Consider the following 25,539-nt stretch of genomic DNA (forward strand, 5'->3'; position numbering starts at 1 on the left):
TAGATTGTAAATGAGGGGATGCTTTAGATGCAGTTTATTGCCTTTTACTATTTCTAACAAATGACAAATGCCTACAGTTCATCGGGTTCTGCATTCTAGGTGGAATATCAATGAAGAAATTTTCATTTAAATGTAAATGAATATTATAGCAAAGAAGTCTTTATTTTAAGTAAAAAATGGAATACAAGAAATATATACATATATACACATATGTAAACATATATATATATACCCCTCATATGGTTATTAGGCATATGCCATAATTGTCTGAAGTACAGATACCCCTTTATGTGCAAGGTATTTATTATTAAACAATGTTTAGGATATAAATGAAAAAAGACTCTGAATAACCTTATTACACAATGAATTAAAGGTATTTCTGGGGAGGAAATGGCTCTGATCTGATGCTTGTGAAATAATAATAATAATAATAATAATAATAATAATAATAATAAAAAAAGAGAAGCATACTCACCAACCCTAATTCTTCACTGCTGCAGTCCCAACATCTTTCAGACCCTGGTGCTTTTAGTTTCTTCCTGCTTCCAGTGATTTGGCGACTGTTCAGAAATGACTTAAGCCCCTATTACATGGGGCGACGAGAGGGAGCAAGCGAGCACCGACCTGTCACATTAGCGCTCGCTTGCTCCGTTCTTTGCATGCTGCCCGCACTATTACTTATGTCAGCAGTGCGCGGGTGAAAGCTGGGGAAGAGGGGCTAGATTGTCCTGGTAGCCCATAGGAGATAGCGGCAGTCTGCCGCTCCTATTCCGCGCAGCAATGGCAGCAGATCGCTGCTATTGTGATAGTTGATTTTTCAACATGTTGAAAGACAACGATCTGCCGACATCATGCATGTCAGCTGATTGTTGTCTTCTATTACACAAAGCAATTATGGGCCATAACGGTCGGTATCGGCAAATATGGCCAATAATCGCTTTGTGTAATAGGGCCTTTAGCCAATCACAGCAGTGTCTGCATGGTCTCCACATCACAGGAAACAGGGAGAAACTGAGAGCACCGGGAACTGGAAGCTGTTAGCACTGTAGTTGTGGGGGAACAGGGTAGGTGAGTATGCATTATTTTCTGTTTCTTAAAAGTATGATGCCACATTGTACTGTGTCCCTGTTCACTTGGGATGGCTACTGTCTCTTATAGATGTACTGCAATGAAGGAAGCCACTTAGCTTCATGGAGACATTATGCCTTTTTTTTCTACAAATGACAGATTTTTCTTGAATTTTTATCATGTTTTGAAGGTCATGAAAAAAAATGCTAAATTTGATTACAAATTGCTGCAGTTTTGTGCTGTGGGTATTAACAGAGTGATTTTCATAGATAATATAGCTGTCCCACCACAGTTACTGACTGTAAACCCAGGAAGCACTGTGTAACAGGACTGGCTTGGGGTGAGCGGAAGCAGTGGGAGTGTGAAGGTAAATATACGTTTTTCTATATATTTTCATGGACTGAGACAGTAACCAGGACTGAATGATGAGATGGGTTAATTGGCAAATGGCTACACCCATCAGTCAAACATAGGGGCGGACCAGTGCTAGTCTGGAGATATAGTAGTAACAATTTATTACATAAGCAGCCCCGAATAATAAATAAAACCATATTGTCACCGACTATAGTGACTGAATAACAACACCAGTACTTCTAGTATGGAGGGATGGCCAGGTTTTAGCTTTGTCTTGTAAATAACCTTCCAGCCTTACATAGGGTGTGCGCCATACTAATGGATTTGACATGAAAAAACAACCCACAGCATAACGGCATTGATGCATTATTAGTAAATGAAGCCCAATGTGCCTTTAAAAAAAAGGGCTGCACACAGTGCTTCATGAAAGTAATTGTTTTACATCCAGTATCCCTAAGCTTCACGCGTATCGATTCACACGTACGTAGCTTCACACATACCAGATTTGCAATGGATTTCACACTGCGAGTTTGCAGAAAAATCCACTGTGAATCCTGGTACTGTGATCTTCAATGGGGTTATATACCGCAGTGGAATTTTCATTCTGCTGTGAGTATGTAACGCCAGCCCCTTAAGCCCCCACCGCCTGCAGTATACGTTACCTGGTCCGTGCTCCATCTGCATCTGAGGCTCCCAGCTCCTGTAGGTCCTGCACGGACGTTAAGCACTCGTTCAGTGATTGCATTCACAGCTGTATCGCGCACATGCGTGCTTCATCAGACCATCCGATGGAGCGCGCGTGTGCGTGATACAGCTGTGACTGCAATCACTGAACAAGTGTTTGGCGTCCGTGCCCGACATGAATTTTACCTGCTGAATCGTAGGTTCACTACAGATGAAATAAAGATGTTTAAGTGGCGAGTGCCCTAATGTCTTTTCTACATACTTCCTAAATGTAAAAATGCCAGACACTGTGCCCCTTAAAATAATGTAGTGCCCAAGATATTGCCTCTTGAAAAAATCTGTTCCACACGTGCCACACTGCCAACACTAAAGGCATGGAAAGCAGCAAAAAAAGAATTCCCCAAAGATATTACCTACACATATGATTTGTGATCCCAACTAGACACCTGCTTTATTTACCCCCCATAACACAGGATTCGGTACATGTTCGTGCGGGTGACAATTTTTTGTATACGCTTTTTAAAGATATAATTGTCAATCCTGTATATTAGCAGCTTTCAGTGGAATTATGCTTTACTGCCCATTTTGTGCGACTGCATTAACCATCTATTATTCATAGAACGATTGGGAATCATAGTTCTATTATTTAATCTGCATTATTTATATGGAAAATTCTACTTTATATGTACATATTCCTATTCAGTATCTCAGCGCTGAGGTTACACTGAGATTTATTTTGCGTGAATGCCAAAATGAGTGATCTGTATAGCTGTCTCTCAAATATTCATATCTATCCCTTGGTAAATGTTCTTCTCCATATTAAGCATTTATTGAGATACAGAGTAATGCATTAACAATCCTGGTGTAAAGGACAGTGTTACATAGAACCTATTTTATTTCCAGCCTAGCGCCTAAGGATTTAGACAAGTAACTTGACACTGTCTGTGAGGCAGGTGCATGGAAATGAAATCACTATGAATAGGGATAGTTATTAAATGGGTTACATGGAGAAACCAGGGCAAAGCCAACACTAATGGATTAACAGTCCACTAATAACGAATCTAACGGAAGCACATAAAGAACATTATATATATATATATATATATATATATATATATATATAGTGATACGTTGGTTTAAGAGTAACTTGGATAAACAGCGTTTTGCAAGAAGAGCTCACAGTTTCTCAAAATTAGAACTTGGTTTAAGAGCATTGTTTTGGTTTAAGAGCGGCCTCTACTGGTGGCAGTGGGAATTGGGCAAGGGCATGGCCTGCACAGGGTGGTCTAAAGCCCTGTACATTGACCCAGAAAGTTTCCCTCTCCTTCCAAATCATGGCAGATTCATGGCTGGGGCTTACATGAGGGGACAGGACTGTGGAGGTAATTTCTTTACAGCTGTAGCTCCTCTCTCCCTGAACAGAGAGTACTGAATTTATGTGCCCACATCTGCTCTGCTCATTCCTTCATGCTCCCTGCAGTCTCTGTCAGCCCTTGTGTTTCCCATCCTCTCCATTCCTGCTTTAATTACCTGCACTCACACTCAGCTATACACAATGCTGGTATAATGTGCCTGCACTCACACTCAGCTATACACACCGCTGCTATAATGTGGCTGCACTTACACTCAAGCACAACGATCGTCCGTCTGGGACCCACGGACCAAATCCTCAGGTGCAAATGGGCAGGAAGTCATGTAGATACCATCCCAGGCAATCCACAAGGTGTGACCATGCACATATTCAGTGGTATAAGTCTATCATTTATTGTAAAAAGCGCAGTGCTTTTTGGCCTATATGTTCAGGATAGGCCTTTCTCAATCTATACAAACATATAGCTTGAGAAAGTCCTATCCTGAACATATAGGCCAACTCTCTGATTTTAGCAATGTGGTATACATCACTGTACTATATTTTCTTCCCTATGCATCTGATTTCTTCCTGGTTTCCTCTCTAAACTGGGACCCTGCGGTTGCCATGCAACAGTGCAGACCCTTTCCCACAATCCCCCTTGCTGCACATGTAAACAAACTGCCAGAACTAATCAGACAGATCATGTGACTGTGATTGAACTAAGCATGAGTGACCTAAGATAGTGGATGCCTGGTGGGCTGTTGCCAAGGGCAACAGGTTATGTAACAAAACAATTGTGGATATTAGTAAGTCTATATCCCTCAAACAACACATTTTAAAACAACGCCTTAAATGTTTAGCCGTTCTGCTAATATGCAGGAGAATAGGGTTCTTGCCACGCCCTTCCCCCCACCCTCCAGATTCTGATAGACAGTTGACTGCCTATATACAGCATGGATAGATAACTGCCAATCACCAGCTGGTGGGTGGAGTTGGAGTTTTGCTTCTCATGAATATCCAGGACTATTGGCTCATGCACTTGTCAGAAAATTATCCACTGAGTAGACAATGATCATTGGGTACAAGACTCATAGGGAAAATAACATCACAAGTGACAGATGATATATAAACATAGTAATAACACAGTAGTTGCTGGATGAAATATACGGAGGTTGATGACAAGGGAAGGCAGAGGATATTCCATAGCTATGAGGGAATACACAGATATTAGTATAGATCTATTTACATATTGTATCAGTAACATGCAGTAGCAGGGCAAAATTAGTACAAAAATGCATGCAGCAAGAGTGCTATGAGACATAGGATAGACTGGAAATCAAGTAAGTGATAGGGTCAGGGTGGGAGTATAGCTGGTAGAAATACCTGTGTAGATTGATGCAGTGTATGGATAGCAGGGTAGTATGGGTCTTCTGCAAATGAAGAGAGCACTGGATGAGATGGGGTATGACATAGGATACTGATGGTGTGAGATATATGGTGTGGAGTAGCTACCTGGCTGGTAACGGGAGGTCCGGAGGAGGCTGAGGCCCGAGGAGAATCGGGAGAGATGAGCGCCGGACAGTGGAACTGCAAGAGAGTAGGTTGGTGAGACTGCTGTAACAACGTTAGAGTCTAGGAGGGAGAGATGGTGAAATGGGATGGGATATTTACCCACGGCGAGGCCATGCTGTGACCAGGGTCCAGCGGAGCTCTGTCGCGTAATGATGACGCGGACGTCACGCCGTCCGAGCGTCTTATAGGGGTGGCGCATGCGCGCTTCTGAGGTCTGGGGAATGGGTGAGTACATACTGCGTAAGCGCAGTGGTACAATGTCGGGGGCGGAGTATAACTATGACTCAGGGCTAGGGGCGGACATTGAGAGTGTATGAGATGTGGGGGCAGAGTACAGCTGTGACGCGCAGCTCAGGGAGGCGTAGTGAGTTTCACTATCAGTACGGGGACGTGTAGTTTAGGGAATGATGCTGGGGGCTAGAAAGGAGCACTATAGAGAGAGGGGAGAACAGTAGGGATACAGAATGAAGAAGTTATGGGGAAGGAAGACATGCGTGACAGGGATGCTGCTATTACTAAATGCCCATACTACCTGTACTGGATGTATTGGAGTCATGGTCTGACCTATGAGAAAGTAAATATGGATATGATGAATCAACACATAATGGAGAGGACTACTTATTGTCCATGTTATTCAGGAGGATATCTCTGGATCAGTTTCACAAAACAATATAAGTGTTACATCATTCTGTTCAGCTTCTCTGTCACTATTTATGCTACCCTGACATAGGACACCATAAACCTACTGGGTCTCCTCAATCTGAAGTTAACCTGGCCCATTTCGAAAACCCAGGAGATCTTGTAGCTTTAATGTTTAAAGGGGTGTTTCTATCTCTGTATCTATTTCTGTATCTATCTCTGTATCTATTTCTGTTCCATGTTCCACGGCTATGGCCCCTGCTGCACCTATGCAATGAGCAATGGCTCTGATAATGTGTGGACAGCAGGGAGTCAGGAGCATGCACTTTTTTGCATCCCGACCACAGTTTAATGGCTCTACAGGTTCCTGTTTCCGACTGGCAGCAGGAAGCATAGCCCTGGAGCTGTGTGCAAAGACTGGGGGGAAACTATATTATACATATAGAAACTACAGAAAATCTTCACAACAAATCAGCGAGGTTTTCCTTGTCTGTAAGAACTGGTGCTGGTGCTGGACAGCAGTCAACAATCCCAATGCTGCTATGAGGGTTTTGCATAGCAGCTTCGGGGCCATGCATGCCTAGACCAACACCATTGCAATAAAAATAATTCTGCCATTATAATATTACAATTAAAATAATTCTGCCATTATAATATTGTGCAAAAATTTTAATTGGTGCATTGGAGGCCCACACTGAGGCCAGCAGCATTGACTTTAGTACAACGCTGGTGGCCGAGCCGCCGGGAAACTACCAAACCATGAAGTAGGTAGGAGAACAGTACGGGGCGGAGCAGAGAAGAGGCAAGTGTGAAAACCCCTTTAAACACCATTAGGGTGCCTTCACACCTACCGGATCCACAGCGGATCTCACTTCTGCAGATTCGAAGCGAGAACTGCTGTGGATCCGGTATCAATTCACCCCTATGATAGCACATATTCGCAGCGGGATTAACATCCTGCTGTGAATATGGGCTTTAACTCCCTGGTGCCCACAGCCCCGCTGTCACATCCCCGGCGGCACATCCCCCCCCATCCCGGCCACTTCCCCCCATCAGCCCATCTCCAGCCCGCCGCCGCGAGCTTACACTACCTGCTCGGCGGCGTGGTTGCAGTGAGGCTCCCGGCTTCGGTCCCGCTCAGCTGATATAAGGGGGACCGGAGCCGGCAGCCTCACTGCAGCCGCGCCGCCGAGCAGGTACTGTATGCTCTCGGCAGCGGGATGCAGGCAGCGGTGGGCTGATGGGGGGATGTGGCCGGGATGGGGGGATGCGCCGGGGATGTGACAGCGGGGCTGTGGGCACCAGGGAGTTAAAGCACATATTCACAGCAGGATGTAAATCCCGCTGCGAATATGTGCTATCATAGGGGTGAATTGATACCGGATCCGCAGCGGTTCTCGCTTCGAATCCGCAGAAGTGAGATCCACTGTGGATCCGGTAGGTGTGAAGGCACCCTTAAAATAAAATAGTTCTGCGATTAAAATGTAACATTATAATGTGCAGAAATATTAATTCATGAAATGCCACATTTAGTAGGCCGTTATAAAAGTCTTCCACAAACACTATTAACACCTGCTTAAGAAATCTGCTTTTCCTATCAAGTTTTTAATTTTCAGGACCAAGGTTAGCTACTGAAGAGAAAAATGGGATTCTTCAGGCAACAAAAGTAGCAACATCCAGAGAAATTAAGTTAGCAGAATTTAAAGTCTCATAGGGAAAAGATGAGTCAACACTTATTCCCCATCTCCCAGGGGGGCAACTCCTCGGCAGAGCTGGTAGCATAGCCCAGTGCTAACACTACAGTTGTAAAACTTAATGCTAAAAGCTTATCTTATCTGCATAGCGTTTTTCAAACTGTTCATATAGATTTATTTTGATTCTTATCGCATATCTAATTACATCCTAAACAGCTCGTTTCCCTGGTTGCTATTTCTTATAAGATATTAGAGTTATCTGGCAGATGCAGCCTGCTCAGCCTCAGAAATCTTTTAAAAAAATAATAATAATAATTTTGCTTGTTTTTTTTTATCTGGTGGAATGGATTTTAGTGTTCTACAGTTGGATTAGTATACTGCTGTTTCTAAGGTCAGCTCGCTTCCAGATGTTAAACTTGGATATAAGTAATAGGTTAGAGCAGGGAATGTATGAAAGACACATACAAATTGCTGTTTTTTTCAAGTACATATTTATTCAGTTGAAGAAAATTGGTAAAATTGGTTATAATCTGCTTAACATGGTATCATTTGCTGATAAATCAATATCAGATTTTTTATTTGTTACCATGCTTAACCCCTTGCCACAAAATGACGTTCCAGGAACGTCATGTAAAGCAGGTAGTTCCTACAACATGGCGTTCCTGGAATGTTATGCTTTCCCTGCCCACCACGCGGTCCCTACCGGCGATTGGGCAGCAGGAGGAGGCTGCCTGACACAGCTTCCTCCTGCTGCCATTGCCTGGAGGGAGCCGCGCTCCCCTCAGGCAGTTACCCCATAGGCACCACGGTTTGTTGGACCACAGTGTCTATGGGGAATCTGTATGGAGATCAGCTCCCTGCAACCCCCCCTTCAGCACCCCCCCCCCCCCCCCCCCCCCGGAGCCACGCAAGTGATCGGGGGTGGGGTTAATCCTGACCCCTAAAAATATAGAAAAAAACATCAAAACATCACCCAAACATGTACCCAAAAGGTGTATCACTAAAAATGTCAGCTTATGCTGCAAAAAAAAGCCCTCACATAACTCCATTGGCGGAAAAAAAAAATATTACAGCTCTTACAATATGCAAGACACAAACTGTTTATAGTATAAATGCTATAAACTATAAACTATAACAAAAGCTATATAAAATGGATATCACTGTAATAGTACCGACCTGACGAATAATGATAGCATGTCATATGTAACGTATAGTAAATGGCGTACAAAAAAACAAAAAATAAACAGCTGCTAAATTGTGTTTTTTATTCGTACCACCTCACAAAAAATTAAATAAAAAAAGATCAGGGTTTCACGTGTCCCCCAGAATGGTACCGATGGAAATGTCAACTTGTCGTACACAAATATTTTGGCACTGCAAGGCCTCTGTGACATGGTATATTTAATAAAAGAAAAAACTGAAATAAAAAAGGCCAGAAAATTCACCAGTTTTCTGTCATGTCTGAGTCAGGTGACGCACTGCGGCCACATATGCAGGATTTCTAGAAACATTGGAGTAAGCGGAATAAATATGTTGTTCCATTTCTCAGTTAGTATTTGCTGTGTTAGAGGAAAAAAATGGATTAACATAGAATATCTGCCAAAAAATGAAAATGTTAAATTTCTCCTCAAACTTGCTTAAATTCCTGCAAAATACCTAAAGGGTTAATAAACTTATGAAATGTTACTTTGAATACTTTGAGGGGGGCAGTTTTTACAATGGAGAGATTTATTGGGGTAACTAACATATAGGCCCCACAAATCCACTTCAGAACTTGAAATGGTCCCTAATAAAATCCGAATATGAAATTTTCCTGAAAATTTTAAATATCACTGCAAAATTTCTAAGCCCTCTAACATCCTAAAAAGTAAAAGGATGTTCACCAAAGGACGTCGCCATAAATTAGACATGTTGTAGATGTTGCAGTAATAATTAGTTTATGTTTCTTAGAATTTTGAATATAAAGAAATTTTTCACATTTTTGCACAAATAGTTTTTTTTTTTTTTTTTAAATACAAAACACTACTAAGTGTATCAACAAAAGTATGCCATAAACATAAAGAGTAGGGATGAGCAAACTTTTGAGAAGTTTGGTTCGGTTCGATCCGGCGAACTTTCAAGAAGTTCGGATTTATACAAACCGAACCTAAAACGAACCTTGCAATAACGGATGAATAATTGCAGCTAGTGGGAGTCTGATAGGGTGTAGTTTCGTTTAGTTGCAGTTGCTATTACAATGAAAAAAGTGAAAAAAATCAAAGTGCAAAAATAGTGAAAAAAAATTTGCCAAGGTGTAAGTGATTACACGGGACATAGGACACAAAGTTCCTTGGAGCCAGTAGGGTGGAAAACAGACATTTGACATTGGAACCAGCAGCAGTAATAGTACTGCACTGGACCCAGTGTGGTGGAGAACAGATAATTTACGGAGGAGGAGGAGGCATTAGCACTTGATTGCACCCCCAGCCCAGTATGGTTGAAAAGAGACTATTGGAGGAGGCGGCACCACTTGATTGCACCCAGCCCAGTATGATTGAGAACAGACTAGTTGAGGAGGAGGAAGCAGTACCTGATTGCACCCAGGCCAGTATGATTGAGAACAGACTATTCATGGAGGAGGATGGTCAGCCTTGGAGTGGTGGCCTGGGAATCCTCGCTGATTATGTTGTTCACCACACTTTCAAGAACACGGACGAGTGGGATTATGTTGTTGTTGCCTGCTCACAGAGTCGCGTCCTCAAAAGGGAGTAACAATTGGCAGGACATGTTCGAAGAAACCTGTGCAATATGAGGTTTATCACATGTGCCATACAAGGTGTATGACGCAGCCCTCCCTGCTGCACTGCAGAGAAAAGGCTCCTCCCTTTGTGGGCTACAACACTTCCCACCGTTAGTTGACCTTGGGTCAGCCATTCATATATCTCCTTCCTGATGGTCCGGAGGAGCTCCTGCCCACTGTGGCTCTGTTCACCCAGGCTCACAAAATGAAGGACAGCCTGAGTGGGCCGGGCCTGACATTGTTGGTAAGACACCAAGGCAGGCTGGACTGCAGTCAAACTTTTGCAGAACTGGCCCCCTAAAGCACCAAGGAGGTGACAAGAATGGAGTGGCAAGAATGGGCTAACTTTCTGGGGGAATGTTGACCCAATGGGCCCTAACAGACATGTACTGCCCTTGCCCATAATTAAAGGACCAGACATCAGCACTGGGGTGCACGGTTTTGGACACCAAGAATCCCAATGAGTCGCCAAAATTTTTCTACACAACTGTGCAGTGATGGGACAGCCGACTTTTTTTTTTCTCGGACAGTGATGGGACTTTTTTTGGGACTTAAAAAAAAAAAATAAACTTTTTGTTGTTGCGGCTAAACGGGGTTCTCCTATTTTTTTTAACCTTATTGTAAAGATATGAACTGATTTTCCCTTAATAAATTCGATAAGCTTGAACACTGAAGTTGCTTTCATGTGTCTTGGTTAATACTTACAGACAGCTGTTACATTACACTTTTGATTAGGCAGCACCCAGACTAATTTAAGTTTTCACCCTAACAGAGGTGACGTCACACATCTTGATATTCACAGAAAACCAGGATACAAGGGATTATATGAGTAATAATCCCTTGTATCCTTGTCTATTCTGTGAAAAAAGTACAATTTTGCGTCGTCGTTGTTATTTTTACCAGATTCGTAAACTTTCTCAAAGTTCAGTTCGGTGCTGGTCCCTAATAAAGAGGAAAAACAAGTCTCAGAATAACCGCGATAATTAAAAGCATCGCAGAGTTATCACTACATAAAGAGAGACAGGTCAGATTTGAAAAATAGACCCTGGGCATAAAGGCCAAAACAGGCTGCAGAGGCAAGGGGTTAAAGGGGTGTCCCACTAGTAAGTCACCCCCTATGCACGGGATAAGTATGATAAAGTATATGGTCCAAATGCTGGGACGGGACACTTGGCAATCTTTTCTTAAGATCATGGAGGGGGGCGGCAACATCAGATAATATGCTTATGTCTCTCTGTTTAGTTACATATTTGATTACCCACTTGATTAATGGGGCTGTCTCATGAAGAAAACTAGGTCTATAGTGATGCATTATATTAAATAAAACAAATTCCAAATGTACAAGCATTTCTTAAAAGGTATCATTTGACACACATAGATTCACTAATCCCCCATGTGCTGCTTTGTATCATAACCTGATAAACTAGCTTCTGAAAATCTGAGCAACTGGAGTTGCCAGAGGATGTAATGGCTAGACATCCATTTCAGCAGGCACTACAGGGGAAACGGTGACGGGAGTTATTCTTTCACAGCATCTCTCAGCTCTGACTACTAGATATGGGTGATATGGTCAGGCAAGGGTGTGCAGTAGCTAGGTGAGAACTAATGGGGCAAGTGCCGTGTGGGTACACTAAACCATTTTCCTTGGTCAGGGTGTTTAGATACATGCCTAGAGTAACCCTGTTGAAGCAACTCTGGAGAAGAGGCTTGAGCTTATTTCAGCTGACTATAAATTTACCTGCAGTGGCCACTACAGGAAAGATTGTAGCATTACATATTGGCCATTCTAAATAATGCTAATACATGTATGACCCAAGTTGGCTGGACTGAGAGTAACTGCATGTTGGCGGGTCATCTCTTAAGCTTATGGTGCTCATGGAGATGGGGATCTTGGATGAAGTCCATGTGCCCCAAAAGGGGACGTAGACAGGGTGTCAGGAATAGGACTGGAGGACACGAGAAAGGTGACACTCTAGCGTTTACACCTGCTCCTCTGACCCTGCCTACTTACCGCAGCTGCCCTAAGCGACAGCAGATAACTGGGCGACAATCCCTGGCCTGAACAGGTGAAACACAAAATGCAGACAAGACAAACAACACAATAATTCATAGTCAGTAAGCTACGTTGGTAACAACCAGTCAGTGCAGTACAAAATCATAAGGCAAAAGAGAAGATAGAAAGCCAAAAACCAGAATCAGAGAACCAGAAACAACACTAAGGATAAATGCTAGGTCAAAGGACACTCAGGTACTGAGGCTCTATTGTAGGCAAGAAAAGAACACACAGGAGAGGATATTTATGGAGGCTGGAGTCCAGCCCCAGACCTGTATGCAAAGCTGACTGGCGGTGCAGGCCACCAGTCAGTAAATGAAGTGGCTGCAGCAACAACGACAGCTTGCGGGAAGCCAGTCGTACGCTCCGGTACTACTACATTTTTTTTCTTAGACTTTTTTCATAGATTTAACAAAGTATAACCAACACCTAAAATATTCTATTATGCAATAAACCTTATAAAGTTTTGAATGTAAAGAAAAAGTAAAATTTGCACGAAAAAAAACCCTGTCCCATTGTGCCAGAATGTCATTGTGCTGCTGAAAGAAATCTAATTAGCTGCTGTGATCTGCCATGTTAAACCCATCTCCTCTGAAACACAGAAACAATTATCTGTTCTTTTCCCCCTTCTCTCTCAGGAAGGACCAAGCTCTCTCTCAGTTTACGCCCTACGGTTGGGACCGGGAGAAGAAATAGTCACATCATTGTTTAAATTTGTGCAGGAGAAGAATCTGAGAGCGCCGTTTGTTATTACTTGTGTGGGCAGCGTCACCAAAGCAACACTTAGACTGGCTAATTCAGATGCGCAGAATACCAATGAGGTACCTGACAGGTCCAATGATGTACTGGCTCAGTTTAAGTCATGCATAGATATAGCAAGATGGCTGTGGAGTGTTTCAAGAGAAGTGTACTGTTCCTAATTATGTAATTATAAGGCTTAGGTGCCAAACTACAAGCTGTTGCCGAAATCTGTTCGTTCTGTCTTTCTCGAGAAATGCAGAGAATGAGATGCATTTCCCCTGAAGGTATCCTGTCATCTTTAATTTGATATAATCTTTAATTAAACACATTGGCAACGCTAAAATGGTAAAATATGTAGGGTATTTCTTATGTCACAGAGGAGATACCTCTCCTAGCACAGTCTCAATTACCAGACATACATTTGCCTTCTTAGCTCTGACTGCTGGATAGAATAACAATAACATAGCCCCGGAGGAGAAGAAAGCCACCTTCTTTTATTTCCCTAATTCATAATAGGGTGTCTAAAATAAGTAGGGATGAACAACCCATAGATCGAGTCGAGAGTCGAATGCTATGCCCAAAGAGCATGGCAGAATACATAAGCTCCACCCAAAACCCAAATCCCTCCTATAAATACTCTGGTCACACTGCCACAGTCACTGCCAGAAGACAGGTGATGGGCACAATTTATTTAAGGGGTTTTCCAGGATTAGAAAAAGCTAGTTTCTTTAGATAATTTCTTACAAAAACAGTGCCACCCTGTCATCAGGTTGTGTGTGGTATTAAAACTCGACTCCATTCACTTCAATGGAACAGAGCTCCAAGACTACACCCAAACTGAGAAGAGTGGTGGTATTTCTGGAAGAAAGCAGACATGTTTTTGTAAGCCATGTTTTAAAAGTCTGGACCTGGAAAAAGGTCTCAAATTTTTGTGCAAAACTTTGTAACTTTTTGGTGATCTGTGGTTTGGTTTTCAAGTGGGCAGGCTTAGCAAAGACTTCAGGCTCCAGGAATGTATTTAGAGTCCATGCTGCCCTGGGCACATGCGCCCCCAAATGAAAGTGGTACGCTGCCCCCAAAAAGGTTAAGTGGGGATCAAAAATTATTAGCATACATATCACCTGTGCTTCCTAGTAGTGATGACCCACTCTTGTTCCCCCCAGTAGTGATGATCCCCCTCCTGAGCTCATCAGTTAAAATGATCTGCCCTTCCTTTGCCCTCCAGTAGTGATGATCTGCCCCTCCTGTGCCATCCAGTAATGATGATCCCCCTGTGCCCCCCAGTAGTGATATGCCCCCCCTTCCTGTGCCCCCAGTAGTGACAAACCCCCCTCTTGTGCACCTCAGTAATGATAATCCCCCTTCCTGTGCTCCCCAATTTAGATGATCCCCTCCTGTGCACCCTTGTAGTGTTAAGTTTTCCTCCTGTGCCCTCCCCCCCCCCCCAAAAAAAAAAAAAGATCTTCCACAATGAAATAAAAAATTAAACACAATACTTACATTTCCAGTCTCTCCCACACTGCTGTGTCTACCTGGAAGCTGACTGGTAAAAGCTGCACGCCGATCTCATGGAGCAGACATAACTAGCTGCTCCATGAGATGAACCTGTGGTATAGAAGTGAGAAACAGAGTGGAGAGCTGATCAGCAATAGACCGATGTCTCTGCTTTTGTACGCATATTCCATTACGTGCTACACTAATAGTGTACCGCACAACAGGATATGCGCACAGAAGTAGTGACTTCAGTCTGATACCAGACTCCCTGCTCCTGTACTGGCCGCCACTGCTGTCATCTGTGTCTGTGACCTATAAGGGCACAGACACAGCTGACAGGAGGCACAGAGCAGGGAGCGATCGGCCACTGTCTCCCCCCGACTCTCCCAATTGTGAACAAAAGTGAAAAAAAGAACTGTAATTTTTTTTTATTTTCTACTGCATAGGTGCCGCACCCCGCAGAATGCTGCCTAGGCATCAGACCATGAATGCCTAGTAGCAAATAGGGCCCTGTGTGGCTCCTATATATAGATATAGCTATTACACACTAGAGATGATCGAACAGCGGGAATTTTCAGGTTCATTCAAACTCGAACCATTGGCTTTTGAATGACAAGCCGATGGTTCGAGTTCGAACGTACATGAAAATTCCCGCTGTTCGATCATCTCTATTACACACTTGTTATTACGTGCTCTAGTGTACATAGAGAGGATATAGTCAGGGGCATGTTATATGGTCTTCCAGGAAGCAGTCCCACCCCAACAGAAAAGTGGGGTTAGCCTAGGCATGTCACACTTTATACATGTACAAATATAACCTAGATTATAAAAGAAAAATGTAAAAAACAACATACCCAAAAAGTTTCTGAACAACGTGCCGATGGATGTTATTCCATTTGGGAAAGACAGCCATCTCAGTTGTTTTTTGCTTCCAGAACAACAGGCTAGAGGTGGCTGGGGGGCCATGTTTAGGCTTTGTTAGTGAACCCCTTTAACCCTACTCTTTTTCTGAGTACTAGAGTAAAGACTATTCCACCACAGCAATGTAATTTGCCAAATGGACTAGATTGCAGTTCACGTAAAATTGCCACTATAGGTAATTCTGCCCAGTCTGTATGTATCACATTATATAACTATATAACTATAAGTACATTACTTCTGTCTTTCAGATAATTCATTTAAAAGAGAGATTTGAAATTGTCTCCTTAGTAGGAACATTGAATGAGGATGCACACCTCCACATCTCCCTTTCTGACAAGGACGGGAAGACTATCGGTGGCCATGCGATGGGGGATCTGGAAGTCTTCACTACTGCTGAAATAGTGATCGGAGAGCTCAGTGACCTTCAATTCACTCGGGAGATGGATGAACGCACAGGCTTCCCAGAGCTTGTCATTAGGCCTCGTTCAGAAAATACTACCTTTGCCTAGCTTCTAAATTATGTACCATTTTTTGTTCAAAACAAGAGAATGAGATAAATTTGTCTCGGAGCATGTCTTTACGTTGCTCTTTGCATTATTGTATTGATTGCAGCCATTTGATCACGCACAACCTAATCAGTCATGTAGGAAATACACACAGCAGAATCATCTCGGTAAATTCTTTAAATGTCTCGTCATTAATTTCTGCTGTTTATCAGCATGAGTTGCATTTAATGTTCAGGGATTTTTCTTCTCTCGTCAGCCTTGGCTAAAATGTTCTACAGGGATTTTACGAGACTGATTGGCCCAGAGACAGTATAGGACAGTGACAATCGCTCCGAGGGCTAATGAATGTACTGTTTGCTCATCTTTACACGGTTCCTGTAACACTAATTGGGAGGGACAGCTCGAGCGAGCACAGGGGAACGGTTATGTGTTCTGCGTGACATGGATGTAGAGCAGGAGTCAGATGGCTGCTTCTGCACTGTACTCTTTACTTTCACAAATACTACTTGAATAAACTGAAATTGTTTTATAAATTATTTTCGATGGTACATATGAAAAAAAGTCATTTTGTGCTATTTAAAAAAAAAAAAAAAAAAAAAAAATATATATATATATATATATATATACACACACACACACACACACACACACACATACATATACTTATCAACAGAATAATGCACTCACATACAATTGTTGGATTTGTTGCAAACCTCAACAGGTAGTTGTGTAAATGATTATACTTTTGATCTGATCAGTCGCTGGGTCTTGGCACAAAAGGGCATAAAAGTGCTCTCAGTGGCTACTTTTGGGTAGTGTACTTCTTGGTGAGAGATCGTTGACTGCTAGCTATATCTCTACGACACACTTGAATACATTTTTCCCAAGACTTTGATAGAGGGCCATTGGAATTAGAGAACCAGGATGGTCATTTTGATAAACTGTAACACTTCCTTGGCCGGCCCAGGCACCAGATTTATTACCAATTTATAGGACGAGTGGGCAGGCCCAGCTACAACTTCTGTGGCAAATATACTGCTGGATGCCATGTGGGGCCTGTATGATTCCATTCTCAATGTATGTATTATATGCAGGCTAGAGGCGCCCAACTGGAGCATCCTTGTAATATAGTAATTGTATTCACTTACATATGTCATCATTACATTCACACACATACAATGCATCATTCAATTCTAACGACAGTTTCTTGGTGTGTATATATATATATATATATATATATCAACAGAAGGGACGTTATATATATATTAATTTTATCATTTGATCTCTATAAGTTTAAAGCCGGGTTCACACTACGTAAAAAACACGGCCGTATTGCATAACACCAGCCGTACGGTCGTGTTTTTTACATAGTGTAAGCATAGCCTAATACAGTATGTGTGCAATATTCTCACATTTGGAGCTAATTCTCTTCTGGAATCATCTGCCTCATTGACACCTACAATACCTATAGACCAAATGCTTGTTTGGCTGTCAGTTATCTCTCCCATCCTCCCCATAAAAAGGAACATTCCGCATGACTGACCATTCCTATGTTGACTATGAGGAGGGGAGGGTTAAGCCGCATCCAGACTTCTCTGACTGCAACTTATCTCTCCAAGAACAAAGGGGTTGGGGAAAAATTTTCCATAGGTCCGGACCCCTATCTCTATTAACTGGTAGAGCTCCATGCACCTTATACTAACAGCAAGCGACAGGCACAGATGACAAAAGTATAAACTGTTTGGGGTCCTTAACCATAGTCAAATGATAGAATTACGGTATACATACAATTACAAACCCCAAAAGACAGAGGGAAAAAAAGATCTTTTAATGTACATTTTAAAATGGCATTGTTCATTACTTGTCCTTACAGGGATTCTTCACCAATTTTTTTTTTCTTTGCCAGAAAGTGCCAGAGATTTGTAATTTACTTCTATTAAAAATCTTGAGTCTTCCAGTACTTATCAGCTGCTGTATGTCGGCAGAAAGTGATGTATTCTCTCCAGTCTGACAAAGTGCTCTCTGCTGCCACCTCTGTCCATGTCAGGAACTACAGTAGGAAATCCCCATAGAAAACCTCTCCAGACTGGAAGGAATACCACTGCCTACAGGGCATACAGCAGCTGATAAGTACTGGGAGACTTGAGCTTTTTACAAATCTCAAGCCCCTTTTTTTTAATTAAGATATTGACTGTAATGTATTTAATACTCTGTTATTTATTAATTTAAATTTTTTTTTTATATTGCTGAATATGCATATCTGAATGTAGAGATCTGAAAAAATTTATTCTAAACGCAACTAAACAATCTAGATTTCTGAACAGTCTACAGTGTTTTATCCATTGAAATAAAAGTGACACTACATCATAAAGTAGTTTTTTTTTTTTACTGTAGTGCCCAGTTGTAGAGAAGGCATTCCACTCCGGCTGCTATGGAACTGAATGTCAAGAAACTCATTTTAGTGACAAACGATCATAGTTAATATATCTGTAAAAAAAAAAAAAAGAAAAAAAAGAAGAGGCGCAAGTTCACAGAGTTCAATCCTCTTTACACAGCAATGCAGTCTTATGTTAATCCGTAGAAGGTAAGGAAAATGGCACAAAAGCCAATTGGTTCGAAAGCCATAAAATGTGGATGGTGAAGTCTTGGGGACAGTAACTCCCTGTGGTTGAATGAATTAAATGCTGTTCTTGCTCTTCCTATCGGAGAGCGTTGTATGTATTTTACTGCACCATGACATAGCGGGAATGTGGCCGCTGTCACTAGTATAATACTGTATTGTATTATTGTGCTTTGACTTGGATACTGAGAGTCCATTAATCAGTGTTAGATTAGATAGTATACATAGAGATATTGGTTGAATGTTATGCTAGACATATATAAAGATGCAATGGAGTTAACCCTCCGACATGTTAACAAAGAAAGGCTTAAATACTGGAATCACTTAGGGCACATTTACATGGCTGTTATTTCAGTCTGTAATAAAGAGTGGTTCCCATAGAAGAAAGAAGTAATAAGCGAAAAGCTGTGGTAACATAAAATATAATGTATACATTTAAAATCCAGTGAAGACGCTTAACAGATATTCATACAGGAGTGTATGGGAAGTCAGTGGGTAATGTATGTATTATACTGTATGTGACTTTATATGTTTAGCATGTACAGTATTTGGTATTATTAGTGATGGATCCCAACTGATTTATACTTGACATGTAAAGGGACTATAACATGCATAAACATAAACCATATTATATGCACAAACCTTATATCCAGGATTATGATATGCAGGGCTCCATGTTTTTGCAGGCCCTCGGGGGACAGAGCCTCAGCAGGCCCCTCATCCATCCGCTATGCGCCCATTATCTAAACACTATGCACAAATCACTGGAGAAACCACTAACATACACAGACACTGACTGATTGACATTGACTGACAGACTGACACAGACACTGACTGACACTGACACGCAGCACTTACAGCTCCGTCTTCTCCCTCTTCCTTTCTGTCGGGCTGCTCTCCACACTGCAAGGTTTAGGACCTGCAGATCATGTGATCAGGTCCTTCACACTTTTCTCTCTCTGTGCAGGTCCTGCTCCATCTTCTGATATTCAGCGCTCACCCTGCACTACAGTGAGTGGGCTAAACATTAGAAACACTGGGCCCCTCTCCTCCTCTGGAATCCTGGGGGCGATGTGGGCCCTGAAACTTGCCTGGGTAAGCCCTGTGCTGACGCCGACCCTAATGATATGTATGATTTGTAAAATAGAAGACAATGATCAGCCAACATGCACAATGTTAGCTGATTGTTGTCTTTCAACATGTTGAAAAATCAATAATCTAGATAGCAGCGATATGCTGCAGGTGCTCCGTGCAATAGGAGCTGTGGCAGCAGTCCACCGCTATCTTCTATGGGCTACCCGGACGATCCAGTGATTCTATGGGCTGCCCGGACGATCCAGGATTTTTCCTATTTATCACCTGAACACTACACAGGTGCCTTAACGATCCAGCTCATGTGCAGTGTTCACACAGGTGATGAATAGGAGAAATTGTTCTTGGGGCATTGTTCCTAATGATGAGGAAGGCGTCGCAGGCCTAGGGCACAGACACTCTAGGCTACACCAATTTTACACAGGGCTGCAAGTTTAAACGTTGTTTTTAGGACAATAACTGCATCACCTGCCGCACAGAGCCCAAGACAGATCTTGGATTAAAAGCAGCTTGTGGGTGCAGAGTCGCTGTAAGGGTGGGTTCACATGTACCAGATCACAGTGGATTTCACCCTGCAAGTTCCCCGGTGAAATCCGCTACGGTTCCAGGTTGGGTTTACATACTTGCAACTGAATTTTTATTCCGCTGTATGTAAAGCCTCATCCCCCTTAACCACTCATCCCTGCCTTGGTAATACTTTGCCTCATCCCCCTATACCCATCCGCACTCCAGCCTGCTTTTGTGGCTCCCAGCATCCTGACATCCCACTTACCCAATGCCGCAGCCACTGATTGGTTGAGTGGGATACCAGGGAGTCAGGAGCTAGAAACAGGCCATAGTGGGGCCCTGTAAAGTATTCACTGGGGTGTGGCGGGTTAAGGGGGTTAAGGCTTTACATACTCGCAGCGGAATGAAAATTCTGCTTTGAGTATGTAAACCCATACAAAATGACAGTACCAGAAATTAAAGTAGATTTCGGTGCGGAACTCGCAGCATGAAATCCGCTGCAATCCGGCTCTCTAAGGTCCCGCTTAGCCAATCAGTGACTGCAGCGGGACCGCGCAGTTATTGACTTAGCGGGACCTATGGGAGCCGGGAGCTTTAGATGCAGCCGGAGCGCGGAGCAGGTAACGTATGCTGCGGGTGGCCGAGGGTTAAAGGGGCCGGCGTTACATACTTGCAGCGGAATTAAAATTTTGCAATTTCGCAGCGTGAAATTTGCTGCGAATCCGGTAAGTGTGAAGCTGGCCTATACCAATATTAAAGGCAGAACATGAAATAACTTGAAATAACTAAAACAAAAACCCAGTAAAGCAGAACCTTTGCACAATTACTCAACTTTTTTCTTTAATCCGTGGCTTTTTCCCAAACGGAGTAGCCCTTTAATTCTATTTCTTCCCTTCACAGTAATATAGAAACATGGCCATGCTAAACTAAATTGTTTCTCCACTACACAAGAAAATAAGAAACTGTTGTGTGTGCCTCTTGTTCGCTCTTGGGCAGAATGACTTGTTGTACCCTGAAAGCTTTTAAGAAACAGTGCCGTCCAGGGCAAAAACAATGGCCCCTTCACTTCTGCATGAATGCTTTCTGTTATTTTACACACGTCCGGTAGTCATCTATTTTGTCCTTCTGACATCTGCAAGGCTTGATTGTTTATAATGCTTTCAGGGCACTCGGCTAGAATGAAAATGCTGTAAACCTTGTTGGTTATTACTAAGCAAACAGTCTGCATTGTTTTTGTAGGACAGTGCCATCAACCTGTGGCAACACAGAGGGGGGGCACAATGCTCTGTATGTCACGACTAATCTACAACCAAGGGCATCAGTATCGGCCATCAGATTATTCTGTATGCTTTATCTAGAACTCATTAGTTTATCATCAGTTGTTTATTTACTGATCTATAAAGACAAATCCGAAACGTAAAACCCTATAATAATGCCCCTCTATCTTTTTACATTACAGCTCCTCTCCATCTCTAAAATAATACAATTCTTTTTAGTGTTTGCTTAAGTGTCCACTTAACATGATGAATTAATTTCGGATTTATTATCCCACACCAGCCAAGAGAATTGTTTAGTATGCATGTCCATGTAACATGCAGTTTTTAATTTTGCAACATAATTTAGAGCCCGTTAATAGACATTATAAATAGCCACTTGTATGCTGTGCTTTATCTGTATTTAAAAATAAGGATAGAGAACTGAACAAATTAACATTATTACAACGTGGATAAAATGTTATTTTGCTGAATATTTCACTGTTAATTGTTACATTAAATAGGAAACACGAATATTTTTCTATTCAAGTCCAAGGTTTTTTTATTGTTTGTTTGTTTTTTTTAGAAAATAACGTTATGTTCTAATACTATCGCAGCAACTTATATGTTTAAGGGTACAAACACACGTACCGAATTTGCAGCGAAATCTGCTTCGGATCCCTTGCCTGATTTCTATGAAAAGACATACTCGCAGCGGTTTTGACATGTATGTAAGTGACAGCCCCCTTAACCCCCCACTAGCTGGAGCATACATTACCTCTTCCGGCTTGCTTCGGGGGTTCTCGGCTGGACACTGATTGGATGACCGGGAAGTCCAGCCTGGAATCCCCAAAGCAATCCGGAGCGTGGAGCAGGTACAGTAGGTACAGTTGTTTTTGTATACTACCCTGTTTTCCTAAAAAAAACATCCCCTGTAATTGAGATCTAGTAGAGGTTTTGCTGAATTGCTATATATAAGTCCTCCCTGGAAAATAAGACCTAGCAAAGTATTTGTTTGAAAGCATGCCCGCCGAACAGAACACCAGGAAATGCAGCTAATTCTTTTTAGCCCGACACCTTTTTCCCCTACTTTCACCGTCTGTGGCATAGCAGCAGCGTGCAGGACATGAAGACCGTCACCTGCCGCCAACCCCAAAGTTCCCTTCCGTGGCCGTCAGTTGTAAATGTGCAGGCAAGGCACCAAGAGGCCTGTCAACTGCCACCATCCCCATTGTCCCCTACTGCCAGATGTATAGCTGCACACAGTCCGCCATTATTCCGTCGCCTGCCACCATGCCGTACGCCGTCCCTGCTGTGCTGTAGGAGTGTGCAGTGGTGAGCTTTTTTTTATTTTATGCCTTATAAAGAAGACTAAAGAATTATTAAAGTGTAACTCTCCTGCTGACCTGTCCAGATGAGGGCACACAACAGATACGGATACAAAGCTGTTTCTGGTGCACGCCGGCATCGGGAGGACAACAGCAGGATTGTGACAGCATATGATTGTGACAGCAGAAGATGAGAGTTACACTTTAGGCTATGTTTTTATTATTATTATTATTATTATTATTATTATTATTTATTTTTAAAGCTCCCTAGATTCCTGAGCCCTATGTTTGGCAATGTTCTCTGAAACCAAACGCTCAACTTTTGATTCGCATTGGCTGCAGAAGTTGGATGTCGCTCTAGGAAGTCCTGGAAAATATGGATACAGCCTATGGGGCGCGCTTGTGGTTTGCTGATCTCTAGTTATGAGTAGAGATGAGCGCAGCAGGCGGAGATTCGTTTCGCGAGCTTCACAAATTTTCGGTCAAACTCATAAATATTCGCAAAGCGATTCTTAACGAATTTCATTAGTGCAACCAAAACTATAGTAGCTACAGTACTGGGACTATTACAGAAGAGTAAATTTGTTAAACCATGTTGTTGTAAAAGTGTCAAAAATCGGAAAAAAATGTCAATCAGCTAGTAAATCATCCAATTTCCGCCATTCCTCTCCTCTCTGTCCCTATATCACTCTGTTAGTCTCTCCCTGCTCTGCTCTAACTGCCTGATGCCATCCTGCTCTCTCCTCCACACATAGCCGCCTGGCCACCACCGTTACTGAACCTCCTTATATAGAGGGGGAGGGGCTGACATCACAGAGGGGCCTGCAGCTGATTGAATGGGCGCTAGGGATTATGGTTAATTCCTTTCTCCCGCCCAGTGACGCTCTAGACAGCATGTGCGGCTGCCATTTTTTTGTGTGTGTGATTTTACTTAATGAAACGGCGGGAATGCGCTTCGCAGAACGAGGTGAATCGACAACGTGATTCATAGTGAATCATAATTCACCGCATTCACTTAGCTCATCTCTAGTTCTGAGCTATGAGTATATTTTGATAACATAGCCAGATTTACACACATGTATTAAGATCGGCCATGTCTCCTTTTCCCTCTCAACTCTTAGCATAAAATATTATTCATAAGACGTCTGAAGGACACCCTATTGAATTAGTACATGGGAAACTCCATTGTTTAATCAATCCCTTTAAGTCTACATTAGCTTCATCATTCTCATAAAACATTTCCATTATTATCACACAGAACACTCCTCTATTTCCTCTCGTTCGCATACGACTCTGTATTCTGTATTCCATCATTTCATAAGATATCCACTTTTATGTTGTGGAACCAATATAGGGAACACATGGCAAAGCATTTATTTTTCTCTTTTCATATTAATGAAACAATTAATTTTTGAAAGAGCCCAGAATTAATATGTAACCATGACGATGGAAGAAAACTGTTTATTCCTACTTCAAGAAAATAGAAAAAAAAAAACACAAGACTCTATTCATATATGACATTAAGAATGCAATTATATTCTCTAAGATTTACATTTTAACGAAGGACGCAAGTGACCGTATATATATTCAACATATCGGCTTCCACATCTATGGATTACAGTTTTTATTTTGGAATTGCTGCATTTACCACTAGTTTTTATCCTCCAGATGGTTTATTTAGTGAAATATTAGAGGTCAACCCTTTGTCCCTGGATGAGTTTAGCAAAAAATACATTTTCCAGTACTTGTGTGACTTGTTATGATGTCTTCCCAATGAGGGAAGAAAAAAAAAAAAAAGCGAGTAGCAGGAATGGCTTGCATTAATTACGCCTTTGTTAAATATGGATATCTACTCACAGTTAGTTAAACATTTTCAAATAAAATTAGCAGCGAGAAACTCGGAGGCCAGCTCTGGGTTTCTTATCTAGAATTTTTTTCTTTCAGTAAGAGAATGCTCCTCTGTGAGTATGCATTATCTAATATATTCAGCCCTCACTCGCTGCTTCTTTTCCCAGATGAAGATGGGCCTAATTGAGGTGGCGCTTTCATGTTTGTAGAGCTCTTGAGCATCTTTATACAAACGCATCTAGAGCCTTCTCATTTGTCTGGAGTATGTTTTAGATGTCTAAATATTATTTACTTTAAACTCTAAATCAAAAGTTAATGTAATTATTGTATATGAAACACAAGGCAGGAGGAGTATGTGTTTAGTCTTTAGACTTAGTTTTATGCCTATTTTGGCTGTTGTTTGGTTTACTACACTGTTTGGATTGAGTTTCAATGCCCCTTTATATTTCTGATTTAGATCTGGATTTTTTTTGAATGATGGGGCATCAGAAATAGCCATTATTAATAGAAAGACTATTGGGTAATAATTTGGAAGATTTATTTATTAAAGGAATAAAATGAAATTCATAGCTAGATCTACTGAACTTTTAGTTATTAAAGGGTAAACTCTTATTGTCTTTACAATCTATGGTATAGTATATTATGGTATGAAATGGTATATTATGATATATAATGGGTTTATACACTTACTGTTTGTGAACAAATTAATTCTATTTTTTATGATAGTATTAATTATGTTGTGTTTTAAATAGATGCTTGTATATTTAATAGGTAATTATCACTGTGTTGTACTTACTTTTAATATGTACTTGTATAGCTAGCTTTTCATGGTTTCTATGCACTTGCACTATATTTTGCTGTAGGCACATTTGAGCTGTTGGCACATTTAATAGCTAGGCTTCACCTTAGGTCTGTTACTCAGGAGACGGCTTGATGCCATATCCATGCCGGGGTGGCATTGGTGGCTTCATGGCAAAGCATTGTGACATCACACGTACAGTAGGCCTGGTGGTCAAGCTGGCCAACCATGTTAAT

General features: G+C 41.9%; 1 protein-coding gene across 4 annotated transcripts in view; it reads left to right on the forward strand.

Annotated features, from left to right (window-relative positions):
* LOC138774327 (bifunctional protein GlmU-like) overlaps positions 1 to 16,392 on the forward strand; it is a 67,036-nt gene extending 50,644 nt beyond the window's left edge. For all 4 annotated transcript variants that reach the window (XR_011360288.1, XR_011360289.1, XM_069955077.1 and 1 more), the window contains exons 3-4: positions 12,833 to 13,015; positions 15,599 to 16,392. Coding sequence is in view for 2 of the 4 variants with exons in the window: in XM_069955077.1 (XP_069811178.1) it covers positions 12,833 to 13,015; positions 15,599 to 15,859 (444 nt within the window). In the remaining 2 variants the exon portion in view is untranslated. The remainder of the gene's footprint in view (positions 1 to 12,832; positions 13,016 to 15,598) is intronic.
* Positions 16,393 to 25,539: the final 9,147 nt, after the last annotated feature.

Source organism: Dendropsophus ebraccatus, chromosome 15 (assembly GCF_027789765.1).
Source record: "Dendropsophus ebraccatus isolate aDenEbr1 chromosome 15, aDenEbr1.pat, whole genome shotgun sequence".
NCBI lineage: Eukaryota > Metazoa > Chordata > Amphibia > Anura > Hylidae > Dendropsophus > Dendropsophus ebraccatus.